General features: G+C 44.5%; 1 protein-coding gene across 3 annotated transcripts in view; it reads left to right on the top strand.

Annotated features, from left to right (window-relative positions):
• The window catches only part of NRAP (nebulin related anchoring protein), a 76,552-nt gene that overhangs the window by 29,128 nt on the left and 32,147 nt on the right, over positions 1-15,277 (top strand). For all 3 annotated transcript variants that reach the window (XM_063727764.1, XM_024253974.3, XM_024253973.3), the window contains 10 exons: positions 1,794-1,892; positions 2,820-2,924; positions 4,047-4,154; positions 4,402-4,503; positions 6,226-6,423; positions 6,991-7,095; positions 9,856-9,954; positions 11,077-11,181; positions 12,369-12,476; positions 13,825-14,136. In XM_063727764.1, coding sequence (XP_063583834.1) covers positions 1,794-1,892; positions 2,820-2,924; positions 4,047-4,154; positions 4,402-4,503; positions 6,226-6,423; positions 6,991-7,095; positions 9,856-9,954; positions 11,077-11,181; positions 12,369-12,476; positions 13,825-14,136 — 1,341 coding nt within the window. The remainder of the gene's footprint in view (positions 1-1,793; positions 1,893-2,819; positions 2,925-4,046; positions 4,155-4,401; positions 4,504-6,225; positions 6,424-6,990; positions 7,096-9,855; positions 9,955-11,076; positions 11,182-12,368; positions 12,477-13,824; positions 14,137-15,277) is intronic.

The following is a 15,277-nucleotide window of genomic DNA, read 5'->3' as shown; positions in this document are numbered from 1 at the left end:
GAGCCTGTGGGCACAGAGATTCAGATGTCCAGAGGCACTGTGTCAGTTTGGGATCCTGGGAGTGAGGACCTATCTGAGATATCTATGTGGGCAGGGAATGTCTGAGTTTGCTCACTCTGCAGAGTAGGAACCCCATGACAGTTTGTTGAAGAAATAAATGGATGGGCAAGTGGATGAATGAAAGGAACCAGGTGAGCATAAGGGAAGGAGAGCAGGGTTAGGGATGAGTTTACTTCTTCCTCTTTTACCTGGATTTCAGATAACCTTGGTTAAATTCTAAAAGAGGGCCAGGTGTGGTGGCTCACGCCTGTAATCCCAGTATTTTGGGAGGCTGAGGCGGGAGGATCCCTTTGGCCAAGGGTTCCAGACTAGCCTGACCAACATGGGGAAACCCTGTTTCTATTAAAAATAGAAAAATTAGCCAGGCATAGTGGCGCACACCTGTAGTTCCAGCTACCAGGGAGGCTGAGGCACGAGAATCACCTGAACCCAGGAGGAGGAGGTTGCAGTGAGCTGAGATCGTACCACTGCACTCCCACCTAGGTGACATAGTGAGACTCTGTCTCAAAATAATAAATAAATCAAAATAAATTGTGAAAGAGGTTATCTGCTATCCACAACCTCTCCCTCTTTTCTTTATCCTAGCTCTACTTCTACCTGCATGGGTTTCTGGGGCTCTCACTCAGCTCACCTTAGCGCCTCACCCCTTATTGCCGACTATCCAGCCTCAAACCTGTTCCTTTACTTCCCTGCCCAAGTTCCCATTCCCTCTGCAGTGGATCTTGGTCAGGTGTGTTTGGAGAAAAATAAGATGATTGGATGCGTATATTCTTGTGTGCAAATGGCTAATAATTCTTAATATTCGAAAGGGCAATTTGTATTTTCAAAGGGGAAAATTCACTAGTCGTTGATGTCTTGAGGTGGGAGCCAGGCAGTCAATGCATCCAGCTGCACTGGGGATTCTGCCTCCTCCTCTTTTGAACGTGCATCTTCTATGAAAGTGCTAAGCTTAGGGCAGTTTCCTTGGGGACTCTGGCAAGGTGGAAGTGAGGGCCAGGCAGGGGCTGGTGTACAGGGTGGGGACATGTTAGGGCCACCTACAAGGAGTCACTGATGCTCCATTGCCTCCCACTTGAAGATACATGTATAACTTGGTTGGACTTTTTGTTTCTCTTTCATTTTACTTTTTTCAACACCTCTTTTTTGGTGAAGTATAAGATGTATATAGGAAAGTATACTGTGTGTGGATATACGGCTTGAATTATTGATAAAATGACCTCAGGCATATATTTTCATTGGGAATAAGCCGTAGGCACAGAATTGTTGGGACATAGGCTCTGTGTACGTGTCCAAACGCCGTACTGTTTTCCAAAGTGGTTGTACCAATCTGCACTTGTGCTAGCACCGTTGTGAGAGTTTTCATAAGTCCTCATCCTTTGCCAACACTTTGTGTTACCAGCAGTTTTAACTTTGGCTCTCCAGGTGGTGTGGAGGGGTATCCTGTGGTTTTGGTATGCCTTTCTCTCATTAATAGTGTGGCTGAGCATCTTTCTTTATATTCACTGGCCAGTTAGTTCACCTCTTCTATGAGTTGCCTGTTAGGTGTCTCACTCTCCAAGGTACTGTTTTTCTATCTGTGGGCTTGGAGTGTCTGTCAGTATCCAGTTGGAATATCAGACTCTTTTTCTACGTAGTCATGTGAGAATTGCCACTTTATTGGGCTTGGGAGAGGGAGCTAAGCAAATCTTTGAGAAAAGAGCAAATGACACCTTTTTGTGCCTGTTTTTACCTAGGCCAATTATAGGCAGAGCATCGACAAGTTGAAGTACAGCTCGGTGACTGACACTCCACAGATTGTTCAAGCCAAAATCAATGCCCAGCAGCTGAGTCATGTAAGTAACCGTCCCCTGCCCAGCTGGATGTGGGGGTCTTGAAATTGATGCTTTGAGGCCTCTGGACATCTGACCTCCAAGGATTTGACTTTCATAAATGGTGACATATGTCTTATTACAGCCAGAAAATGACCCCCACTTCTTTTAAACTTTTTTTTATTATGGAAAATTTTGAATACATGCAAAAGTAGAGAGCATAGCATAATGAATCCCCATGTACCTGTCACCCATCTTCAACAGCCATCAACTCATGGCCACCCTGCTTCATCTATATGCCTGTCCAGTTCTCCTCTTCCATATTATTTTGAAGCCAATTTCAAGTATTGTATAATGCAATCTGTAAATATTTCAGTATGAATCTCTAAAAGGTAAAAAAGAAAAAACATATTTATACAATTTTAACATATTACATCAAAAATCTAACAATAATTCTTAGTATCACCAATCATCCAAAGTTCAAGTTTAATTTCTGGTCAAGACTGCTTCTCAGATGATGCCGTATTCATCCAACAGGAGTCACATATCTGGTTGGCTGTCTTTTGTGTGTGTGATTTAAGATGGCTTTTTGTCATTGTGGGCAGGCATTTGATAATTAACCTGCCTATAACAAGATATTCAGCACTGCAGCAAATATTTTTTAAAAAGTTAAATATTCTCAAGTGCGTGTAAGGGGAGTTGGTGAAGCAGTCATAGGGAACTCTTTTGCAAACTCACAACTTCAAGTGTGCCTTTGAGTTTCTTTACTTTTCATTTGACACCTTCAGTTCATGAATTTAAAACGTTCACAAAAAGTACAGGCTGCCTTGTAAAATGCCTTTTCCGGAAACTCCTTCTCAACTATGGGTCTAAGGGGGAAAGAGCTATGGGTCCCTAAAGTTCTCTTTCTGCCCATATAAAAACCCTACAGATTTATTTTAAATCCAACAGGTGAATTACCGTTCTGACTATGAGAAAAATAAGTTGAATTACACATTGCCCCAGGATGTTCCTCAGCTGGTGAAGGCCAAAACCAATGCCAAACTCTTCAGTGAGGTAAGACAGCAACGTGGGGAGACGGTGGAGGGGGTTATAGAGCGACGTGAAAACGAAGATAACAGGATGATCCAGCAAGTGGGAAGTGTCTGTCCCTGAGAAAGGCTCATCAGAGGCATCCATCAAGTTGTAACTTTGAATTTTGCCATGTCATGGCGCGTAGTAGTTTACTAGTGATAAATTGGTCATAGCCATTTATTCCCATTATATGAGCATGTGTACAATCTATGTGTGAACACACACACACACACCCCTACATCCTCATCCTCATCACCCTAGTGAACTGGTGATTTACTATGTGGAGGAAATTTAAGTTTTAAGAAGATCAATCTGCATCATCAGATTCTCCCTGGAGTCACAAGTGGGCTATGAATTGGCTTCTAACTCTAGATGGAATTTTGGGGGCAGGAGAAGAAAATAAAAGGAACTAATATTGTTTCAATGCCTGTTCTATCCTGGGGCAGGCACTGTATGTGTGGAATTATCATAAGTCCTAGGAGGTATTGTAGGGACACAGTTGGTGGCATGGGCTTTGGTGTCAGAGAGACCTAGGTTCAGATGTTGGCATTGCCATTTTTTAAATTTATGTAACCGTAGGTGAGCTCTTTAATTTCTCTGAGCCTCACAGGCCCAGTGTGAAGATTTGTGGTTAATGAGTAGAAATAATTTAGGAAAAGGCCAATAAACAGTAGTTGTTATTGCCAGGGCAATGTCAATACCCCACATTTATGTTACACTTCACCAGTTTAAGATCTCTTTACAAATATTCTATCCAATTTATTCTCACAGCAATCCTGAGAAAGAGAATATGATACTCTCTTTGCAAATAGGAGATTGAGGCCCCAGGAGGTTATTGGCCAAGGTCACGTGATCAGAAAGCAACAGAGCAAGGAGTAAGACATGGGGCTTCTCTTTGTCCTATTCCATTACCACTGGCCTGCACAGCTCTATAGCGAAGGAATCAATTAACTGTGTTAATAATTACTGTTATCATTTTGATAACAACAGCCGAGCCTCTGGTCTGTAAATAGAGGAAAAATCCAACTTTGCTTTGAAAAAATCTTTGACGTTTGGCAGGAATATGGGTAGCAACTCCTATTCACTTGTGGTTTCGTTTGTCAGGTTAAGTATAAAGAAGGCTGGGAGAAGACAAAGGGGAAAGGATTTGAGATGAAGCTGGATGCCATGTCTCTGCTGGCCGCCAAAGCCTCTGGGGAGCTTGCTAGCAATGTAGGTTTCCTCTCATTAACTCAGGAATGCATAAGAAATGGTTCCAATAAAATGTCAGTGGTCGTGCCGAAAAAAATAATGACTCTTAACATTGTAAACATCGCAATACTTTAATCTTCTTCTGGATTTGTGAAAGACTGGGGAGGTGTTTTTTCAGAATTGTTCCCCTTGCACTTGTTAAAACCAGAGCCCCTTAGACGGCAAAGTTTCTCTCTCACTCACAGTAGACCTTCTTCTTTCTCTCAAGATTAAATATAAAGAAGAATATGAAAAGACAAAAGGCAAAGCCATGGGAACAGCTGACTCTAGGCTTCTGCACTCCCTGCAGATTGCTAAGATGAGCAGTGAGGTAAACTCTTTTCTAACCCCCAACCTCTCACTTACAGTTGTGTTATTTTAAAAGTTTTTCCTGGGCCTACTTCACCTGGGACTGTAACCTTTTTATTGACTTCTACCTGCAACTCCTTTCTTTCCTGGCTTGCATAAGAAGTTTGTTTGGTTTATTTATTTTGCCAAAGCATACTATTTTTTTTTAAATAGATGAGGAGTGTGGCCCTAAGGGTGACAGCATCTGCTGATCAAGGTACAAAGGTGTTCAATTGCATTTATTCATGTCACAAATGTTTGCCAAGTGACTACTGTGGGCAAGACACTGTATGAGACCTTGGGGCTATAAGAATGAACAGCACATAGTAAGTTTCTCCCTCATGGAGCAAAAGCATCCTGCTTATTGTGGTGCTGTCCTGGTCCTGTGGTCACAACACTTTTGGTATTCAAATATTTAGCAAGCCGGGTCCTCCCAGGCTCCAGCCAATCAGAATGACGATGCTTGTAAACAACTGTAATAGCTGGAGAGGAACCTTGGTAAATGTCACTTACCAAGAGGCTTTGGGGAAGGAGAGTTCTGCTAGAAGAGACAGATCCAGTTTCTAATCAAGTCTTCCCTGCTGATGCTGAATAGGGAAAAAGACACAAAAGATTGCCTGCTCCAAGCTGTCAGGCCAACTTATGCTGCTCTGATGGTACAGTTGGATATAATTATCCAAAGAGTCATTAAAGAGCCATAGCTTGAATACAGTAAGAGAGTTGGCATCTGGGTCGCCATTTTGGATGTGTCTACAGAACAAGCCGAATGAAGTGCATAGTCATGAAGCATAAAGGGGCATTGAGAATTTGGCTTCAATTTAGACAGAACACATTGGTGTTTCATATTTGCAGTTGGAGCAGCTGGGGGTCAAAAAATTGTGTCTTTCCCAAAGCGATATGGTAGTCAGCAGTAGTGGTAGAGGGGTAGCAAATTAGAGCCTAGAACTCTTATTACCTGGCACCACACTCCTTCTACTATAGCATACTATCTTCCCCCATCAACACCACCATCGTCACCACTATCACCATCACCTTCACCATCACCATTGTCATCGCCACCACACCATAATTACCATCACCATTGTCATCGCCACCATCATCAATCACCATCATCGCTGCCATCATCACCATCATCACTACCATCACCACCACCACTATCACTACCATTGTCATCACCACCGAACCACCATTGTTATTGTCATGCGAATATTTATCAAGTGTTTGCTATGTGACAGTCCCTGTACTAAGCATGTTTCAGCTATTATTCATTTACTTATCACAACAGTCTCCCAGAGGGAAACAAGTCCTTAGAGAGGTGACATAACTTTCCAGAGGTCACCCTGCTGTTAGAGGGCAGATCAGGTTTGAACTCAGGCTTGTCTGGCTCTGCAGCCCAAGCTTCTTTATTCTATCTCTTAAAGCATCTATGAGAATTGGGAATAGAGTTTTCTCCTGGAGCAACCGGGTAAAAAGGTTTAGCACTGGCAAGAGACAGTCCTCCCAGAAACAAAGTAGTGTGGAAACTCAGCTCCCTCATGATGCTGCCTTTCAGAGCCAGGACTTGGGCCTTTCTGACAGAAGGGTGGCAGTGCTCAGAGTGCCGATTCTCCTGCTCCCGATAGCCTGGAAATCTTTCCTACATTTTCACATCACTCCTGCAAAGGGTGGGTTTCAACTAAAACAACCTTGTTTTGGTATATTCAAGGTTGAATATAAGAAAGGCTTTGAAGAGAGTAAGACCCGGTTTCACCTGCCCATGGATATGGTAAACATCAGGCACGCTAAGAAGGCCCAAGCTCTCGCCAGTGACCTGGACTACAGGAAGAAACTGCATGAATACACTGTGCTGCCTGAAGATATGAAGACTCAGTGGGCCAAGAAGGCCTATGGGCTCCAGAGCGAGGTGAGCCCGCACATTGCCAGTTCTCTTCATGCATCTCTTGCAGTTGGACATGCTTTCAGAGTGATTTCAGACCTGTGCATGAGTCCATTACATAACTTGAAAGACTAGGAAGAACTGCAGGAAATGTACCGGAGGGCCAGAAAGGGCAGATGGGAAGGTAGAGATATAGTTGACACAATGGAGACTGGAGGGCTAACAGCTAATGCTAAAGTCAAGATGTGTTGGTGAAGGGGATGAGCCAAGGAGAAGAAAATATTGAAAATGGTAAATAAATCTTGGAAATTTAGCAGGTTGGCAAAAAAAAAGGCCCTTGGTCAACAAATATGAGAAACACTCTTTTTGCCAAGGTTGTGGTGTCTCAGCAGTAAGGTAGAGCATGCTACTCTCGTTACAAGATGCGCCCAGTGGCTGTACCTCCCAAGTGGAGATCTGCCTGACCATAAAGGAGCAGGCAGCAGTTCTTCTAGGAAGGCAAATGCAGGATCAAGATCTTCTTAACTCTCCCATCAACTTTGTCCTGTCTCTATCCATGTGCCCAATGAGAGCTTTGTGGTTTTTCTTTTGTAGCTGCGGTACAAGGCTGACCTGGCATGGATGAAGGGAGTCGGGTGGCTGACAGAGGGGAGTCTCAACTTGGAACAAGCCAAGAAAGCTGGACAGCTGGTCAGCGAGGTAACCTGCACTTGGGCCTCTGGCCTCTAGTAGTCCTCAGCCCCTGACTCATGCAGGGTGATCTTTGCCTCTAATTCCCTTTCTCTACCCCCAGATTTATTTTGGGTGTGATTCAAAGTGGGAGTACTTCATTTCACACTTGTAGCACATTCTCAGCTAACTTTCCACACCCTTAAACTTCCTGAGATGGTGTCATTAAGGAAGCCTACTGACTTACTTTAAGTAGCAGTTACATCCAAAGAATAATTTGGTTTAGAAAGGTGTAATATACAGCACCTGGTAAAACAGCACTTCTTAGGTGAGCAGCGTGTGATTCCTTTTGAATCAGAAAGTCCAGTATTTGGAGGATACCGTTTTCATTATGTCTGTGCCTTAAATTCACTGCAGATTTCAGGCAAGTCACTTAACCTTCCTGATCCTCTTTCCCTCATATGAAAATGAAGAGGTTGGCCTGTAATCCCAGTACTTTAGGAGGCCTAGATGGGCAGATCACGAGGTCAGGAGATCGAGACCATCCTGGCTAACACGGTGAAACCCCATCCCTACTAAAAGCACAAAAAAATTCGCTGGGCGTGGTGGCAAGTGCCTGTAATCCCAGCTACTCAGGAGGCTGAGGCAGGAGAACTGCTTGAACCTGGGAGGCGGAGGTTGCAGTGAACCGAGATCGTGCCACTGCACTCCAGCCTGGGCGACAGATCGAGACTCCGTCTAAAAAAAAATAAATATAATAAAATAAAAATGAAGAGGTTGGATCGGATACTCTCCCAGGTCCCTGCAGCTCTAAGCCTTTGCCTCTCTTTATACCATAGAAAGCTGGCTCTGGCAGCAGGCAGAGGAGGACGTTTGAAGGACATTTCATTTGGAAGTGTCACTATTTCAGGAACTTTGTTTGGAATCTTCAAAGGGGATTCTTGTTTCAGGGCCAAGAAGGCTGAGTCGGCATATCTCTTGCAAATGATAATAATGGTGATAATAATAGCTGCCATTTATGGGCTGATAATCATTATTGAATCACCACTTTGGGCGTATTATATACATACTGTTATGTATAGGTCACCACAGTCCTATGTGATTAGATGGTATGATTATCCTATTAATATTCCCATTTTACAGATGAAGAAAGTGAGATTGAAGTTACACTTTAAGTAAGTAGAAGAGCTGGGATCTGTACCCAGTGTGTTTGATCTGGTGCCCCAGCTCTTGACCATGAGACAGTATTGTATCTCAAAAGCGTATCTTGTCATTTACTCTTATATTTCTACTGTACTCACCCTCCTCTGAGACAGAGACATATTTAGGATTAGAATATAGAATGAGGTAGAGAGAAAAGCATAACCCTTTAGGGCTTTCATTACCTAGCTTCTTGGAGACCAACTAAAGTTCAGGTGGAGCAATCAGAGCCCCATCTATCTTGGACAGGGGTGCAGCAGAGGGGAGAGAATGCAGCCAGTTGGTCCTTGAGATTCAGGAATGTCACTTCCTGTATTACCTACTAATTTTTAAGCTCCTCCAAGAGCAGGAGGATATCACCTCCTTCACCTTTTTTATGTTCCTTCTGTGCTCTGTACGGAGTAGATTCTTGGCTGCTCAGCAAGTACTTGTGATTTGACCAATGCATAGTCTGGGATGACTAGGAATTTCCAACAATGGCAGGGCAACGTGATTCCCTTCAGTTATGTGGTGAAGTGAAGGAGTTTTCCCGTTCAACACAGTGGAACTAGGGAGGAAAATTAGAAGTCTCTTTGGAATGTTTCCTCTAGAACTTTTTTCCCCTAAAGGCAGAAAATTTGGAGTTTCCAGTGTTCCAATCATTGTGTTGGGTTCAGTTGGTTGCTATAACCCTCTTGCTGACGGCATGGGGAGTTTTGCCAGAACCAGGCTGTGAGCTCGTCTCTGATCTCCCTGCCATTTGAAGCTTTTGCTTCCACACGCTGTTTTCAGCAGCCACCTTTCCCAGCAACTTTGGCAGTTTCAGTGGAAAAGCCAAAGGAGCTAATCTTCAGGAAAGACAAGAAGTCCCGGAGGGGGGACAGAATTAGCACATTGAAAATTTGCCAATTAATTTGTGGCTGTGAGATGGGGACACTATGAGGTCAAGACCTCAGTGATCTGGAAAATCAGAAACTGTGAAGGCGAATCTCACCTGACCGCAGGCTTCTGTCTGTGGCTGTGTCTCCTTCCTTAAATCTGCTGCTTTCTGGACAATCATGATAACACCATGGCAATGGCTATGTCCTAACACTGTCCCAGGGACCTGACTCACATGTAAAACATGGTGATGAAGCCTCTGCTCCCCACTAGACTGAAGTAGCTTCTACTGTTGTCCCCATTGTACACTCCAAGCAAGGGTGGCTCAGGTTGGATTGAGTGATGTGCCGGAGGTAATGAAGCCGGAAGGATGTACAGGCAAGATTTGAACCTCAGTCTTCATCATTGTAAAGTCCAAGTTTCCTCCACCTCACCTTCCTATGTCAGGTCTGTATTTATAAAATGTATACCTCCCCAGGGCACACGGTGAAATACAGGGTTAATGAAGAGGAAAATTACATTTCCCATTCAGTAATAGCAACTAAATCAAGTTCACTGGAGCAGGCTGTCTCAGGGCTGTGTGGTTCTGTTCAAGCTGCAGGACCAACTAGAACATTCCTCCTAAGGACATGCTTGGACCACAGAAAGAATGTGTGTGTGTATAGGCACATGTGTAGTGTGGTAGGGGCAACCCAATCCTAATGCTGTGGGGTCCCTTTCCTTTGGAAACAGAAAAACTACAGGCAGAGGGTCGATGAGCTGAAGTTCACCAGCGTGACCGACAGCTCCCAGATGGAGCACGCCAAGAAGAGCCAGGAGCTCCAGAGCGGGGTGAGTCCTGGGCTGCCCTTTCTCCACCAAGCTGCTGTGTCATGGGCCTGGGGGACCTCCAGGGACAACAGCATTTGCTGCCCAGGCACAATCCAGAAACCAAAGAGCCTTCCCTTTAAATAGGCTGTACCCAGCTTTCCCCAGGCTTCCAGGCTGTTTCCGGAACTGGACACCAGGCCCCTTGCTTCATCCACCACCATCTCCCCTGATTTTATTAGGGATAGATGCAGGGCTGACTTTATTCCTTTTCAGCTTCCAGTATTCTCTAGTTCCTTTTTTCTTCTGACTCCTATCTCTCATAAAAGACTCTTTAATTCTGGAGCCAGGAGAGAATTATCTTGGAGGAGGAAAACATTTGTGTTTGGGGTGTGTGCAGGTCACACTCACATGAGCTTATTTGTGGGGCCAGAACAAAGAAGCACCACACACGTTATTTACAGATTAGTTCTCTACACCAAGGAGGACCATAGTTGCTGCACTCTGTCCAGGACCTTCCTAGCTTTCCTTCCTAATGGTCCAGGTAAGATACACCTGCCAGAAAGGATACTATCAACATAACTCAGAGTCAGCAGAAAGCCACTGTCAGGAAACTCAAGTTGGGGGTGGAGGGGAAGCAAAGAGAGAAAGAGAAGAGTGATAAGTTTGCCATGGAGGAGATGTCCACGCATGCTCACTTTCCTGGTGTCAGTACCCGTGAATGGATTAAGGTTGATTATGGAGGGGCAGGAGGCAGAGTATGCTTCTTATTTGTCCCACCTGGGGAGTCTGTACTAATCTGAACCCCCTGGTGGGGTATTTTTATGGCCACAGACAGTGTAAATAGCAACAGCTTGCAGAGGTTGATACCATCCCAAAGGAAAGGTGTGAAAAGAGAAACTTTGGAGGGGTTTTCAGGTTGGCTACCTGCTGCATTTTTCTCCCAGCTCCTCCCCACTGCTTCTCCTTCTCTCATCATCTTTCCTTGACTGTATCCTGCCACTCAGAGTCTGATCTGGTGGGTTTTGTAATGGACTTTCTGTGCAAGTCAGAGAAGTGCCAACCAGACAGAGACACCATGAGGGATGCCACCCTGCTCACCTCGCCCCTGCCACCTGCTTCTGACTCAGGGCTCTCTCCCAACAGGTGGCCTACAAGGCAGGAAATGAGCAGTCTGTCCATCAGTATACCATCAGCAAAGACGAGCCTCTCTTCCTGCAGGCCCGCGCCAATGCTGCAAATCTCAGCGAGGTACAGAGAGAGGGAGTGGGCAGCAAGAACTCTGCTCCCCTTTGTGTATAGCCACCTGGTAAACCCAGCCCACCAGCCATGGCATAGTGTTTGTGTTAACTGAGGTTACATATATCTGGTTGTTGTAAAAACAGCTCACCCAGAAGATCTGGCTGCTGATCAGTGTTTTAGGGAGAGAGGAGGACAGCTTTCACAGGAATGAGCTAGTGGAGGACTTGAGCTGCTGAATGTATCCTGGGGTTGGAGGTAGGGGTTATTCTAGGTGCCAGAGTTGAAAACAGCATAATCGTGGTAGAGGGGAGTAAGAGCTCAGACATTCGCTCCAAATGGTCTGGGTTTGATCCTTGATTGCCACTTATTAGGTGTGTGACCTTGGGCAAATTCTTTGTTCCTAGGTGTCCCATTGGTAAAATGATACCAACATTAGTCTCATCCTTACTGGGTTTTCATGAGGTTTCAGTGAGTCTCTATACATCAAGCACTCAGAGGCAAGTGCACAGTGGTAGCTGTTAGTCATGAAAGCATCCATAGTTCCAACTTCCCCCTCTCTGTATCTTCTGGGGAAGGTGTTTTCTTGGCTCTCCCTGCTTAGCTCCCAGGTCTTTGGTTTCCTCATCTGAGAAATAGATGGGGAGGAGAATTGGGAGGAGAAACAGAGGTTAAATTGATTCACACGCAGAAAGGGAAAGGAGGCTTCCAGAAGAAAGATCTTGACATTTGGAGATAGGAGCAGGAGAGAGAATAGGAGGCGCAAGGAAAAGACCCAGGTGGAGTAGAGGCTGGCGGAAGGCGGGAGGAAAGAGAAAGAGGTGCAGCTGGAGCCGCTGCTGGCAGGGTGGGGTGCATGGACAGAGATGGAGAACAGATTTTTCAGAAATGTCGCTGCATTGTGCGACGTTATCCTGCCTTTGGCATGTTTTTGAGGCTTCCACGGAAACTCCTAGTATTTGTTAAGGCTTCTGGAGTTTAATTTCTGTGTTTTTTGATTGAAGCCCTATGTGTTAAGAGGCCTGAAGGCAGGAAGAATGCCTGGCTGTATTCAGACTACATGATTTCTGTGGCTCTCAGAGAAGGATTAATAATCAGTATTGCTTTCCTAGAATGGTCATTAGAGTCTAGAGAAATGCTCTCACATGAGAACCCTCTCACATGAAAACTCCCTCACCTTCTCTCCTAAATCCCCTTAGAAACTGTATAAGAGCAGCTGGGAAAACCAGAAGGCAAAAGGGTTTGAGCTACGTCTTGACTCCTTGACCTTCCTGGCAGCCAAAGCCAAGAGGGACCTGGCTAGCGAGGTGAGTCTGTCCCCAGCTTGTACAAGAGACCGCAGAATCCTACCTTTTTATACCTGGGAGATTCTCTGAGTGTCTGGGCAGGTTCTTAATCTCTCTGAATCTCAGGATTCTTATCTGTAAAATGGAGATAATAGCAATCACCTTGCAATGAGATAATCACATCCATGCCTATCTATTTAATAACTGCTTGCCACACATTGATTTTCAGTAAGTGATGACTTATTATTTGTAGTAGTAGCAAGAGTAAGAATCCAGATTTCTCACTTTACAGATAAATTGATGCCCAGAGACATTCCATGACTTTCTAAAGACGTTGTGGTCTGTTAATGGTTAATACAGGATCTGGTGTCAGATAGACCTTGTATAAAATCCCACCTCTATCATCCATTAGCATTGTTACTTCAGGCAGGTTGTTTAAACTTTAAAAATCTCAGTTAACTTGCTGGTAAATTGGTAATTGCAAAATAATGACAACTAAATGGAATGAACTGATGTACACGAAGTGTTGTACAGCCTAATGCAATCTGTTAGGAGTTGGATGTGAGAGCAGGAGCTTGAGCCAGGATGTACGTAAAACTCTGCTTCCTTCATCGAGAAATTCTTGCTTCAAAAAAGATCAGCTGAACCAAAAACAACTGGCTTGGTGATGTGGTTGGTTTACATTCTGACATAAGCTCTTTACCTTGTTCTTAGTTGGTAACATTTTACAAATCAGCACTGGTCTGTGGATGCACTTGAGTTACACAGGCTTGTCCCGTGCTTGGTTTATACCAAGTGTTCGATAAGTGGTGGCAGATATCGATACTGTTGTTGTTGTCAGAGCTGAGAGCAGAACCTGAATCTATCACTGGCCAGAGCAATGATAATGTTGAAAATCATGCCCCACACTGGTGCCTTCTGACAGTTTTCACAGCTTTTTCATATTTATTCTTGCTTCTGGTCCTTGTTACTCTCGACCTAGTGTTATTTTTCAAACGATGTGTTCCTTTTTGCCCCTCATACTCCCACAAATATATATGTACTCCAGTTATCTTTTAATTTGAGTTCATTTCATAAGCAGCAATTGTAGTTTGGCTATTCTGTATGTTTTTCATTTCATGGCTACTTTTATTTATAACCCTGAGTTTTCTGGCAGCTGAGGTGAAAAGGGAAATAATGGGTAATAATATTTTCTTTCACTGATGAAAGAAAATGTATCGGATGCTCAAAAAAGGCAAACTTTCTTATGATTCTAATTCTAATAGGATTCTGTCCAATGGCTTTGTTTTAGCTCTCATGCATGGAGTCTGAAGCCTAACAATTCCTTTAGGAGATTCTAATGTATCCCTGCTCTATTCCTCTTATTTAGGTGAAGTACAAGGAGGATTATGAGAGATCCAGAGGGAAGCTCATTGGGGCAAAAGATGTACAGGGAGATTCGCAAATGAGCCACTCACTGCAAATGTCCAAGCTGCAGAGTGAACTGGAGTACAAGAAGGGATTCGAGGACACCAAATCCCAATGCCACATCTCCCTGGACATGGTCCACCTCGTGCATGCCCGCAAAGCTCAGCATTTAGCCACAGACATAGGCTACAAGACAGCGGCACATCACTTTACGGCTTTGCCCACAGACATGAAGGTGGAATGGGCCAAGAAGGCTTATGGCTTACAGAGTGATGTAAGCTCTGTGTGAGTGTGTGCACGTGTGTGTGTATGTGTGTGTTGTGTGTGTCCTAGTGCAAGTGTTTCCCTAAGCCATTCAATGCAACAATTTATGCTACGGGACACCCGTTTCTGGATCCCTAAGTGGCAACACTTTACTTTGCTAGTGGTTTAACTTTCATTCAAACTAGGCCAATTTTAGATTCTGTGCTAACACACAGAAGAAATCATAGAGTTACTTTTTCCTTCTTGGAATTCTGGCCTACATATGTTCTAGGTTTCTTTTTATTGCCAGGGGGGAGGTATCTTTGTGTCATTCCTAGCGGTGGCCTGCTAGGGGAGAGCATCGCTGATAACTCACCCCGACTTTGATAGTCCCCATTTTTGGAATGGGTGGGTTGCTAATTTTCAATAACCCTTTCCCTGTCCTCCTTATCCTCCCCTCCCAGTTCTGCTTTCTGTCTTCAGGTAACTCTTGCACAAGAATGGGGGTGAACTGAAAAGGCAGGTCAGCTGCAGCCAGGCTATTACACAGGAAGGTTGTGTGTGTGTGTGTGTGTGTGTGTGTGTGTAGACACACCCTTCCTGGTAGAGCTGTTTCACGATAGATGGTGATATACTAGTTTTAGAGAAGTGTCCATTTAAATGACTTTCCATTAAAACTACTCATTCAATGGCAACTAAAGAAATGAGAAGAAATACACCCCGCCCCCCACTGAGGTGGGGGGAATTGGCACTGTAGGAAGGAATTGGCACTGTGGGAAGCCTCCGCTGTCTTGTGAAATTCCCTCAAATAGCGCCCGCCTGGGTTCTGTTGTGAATTCTCATTTTCTTGTCCCCCGTGTGTCATTTTAAACAAGAAAACTGGTAATGCAGACAATGAGGACGTGCTTCTTTCTGAGTAGACTCGCCCGTAATGAGGGGCAAGGTTGGTTTGGCCCCTCCTGTGTCACCCCCAATAGTGTTGGGCAGGGCCTAAAGCCACTGTCCCAAGGGATGGCTCCAATTAAAGGGGAAATTAATTGACTTTTGGGAGCCCTACCTGTGACTGTGCAGAAATGCATAAGACAAAAGTGGCATCTAATTTGACTCAGCTGGCACCAAGGCTGCTTTGGGAGCCGCTAATAGCCCTTTAAATGTCTGTTCACCAACAATGG

This window comes from Pongo abelii, chromosome 8, assembly GCF_028885655.2.
Source record: "Pongo abelii isolate AG06213 chromosome 8, NHGRI_mPonAbe1-v2.0_pri, whole genome shotgun sequence".
In the NCBI taxonomy this organism is placed as follows: domain Eukaryota; kingdom Metazoa; phylum Chordata; class Mammalia; order Primates; family Hominidae; genus Pongo; species Pongo abelii.
This window is presented reverse-complemented; position numbering and strand designations above follow the sequence as displayed.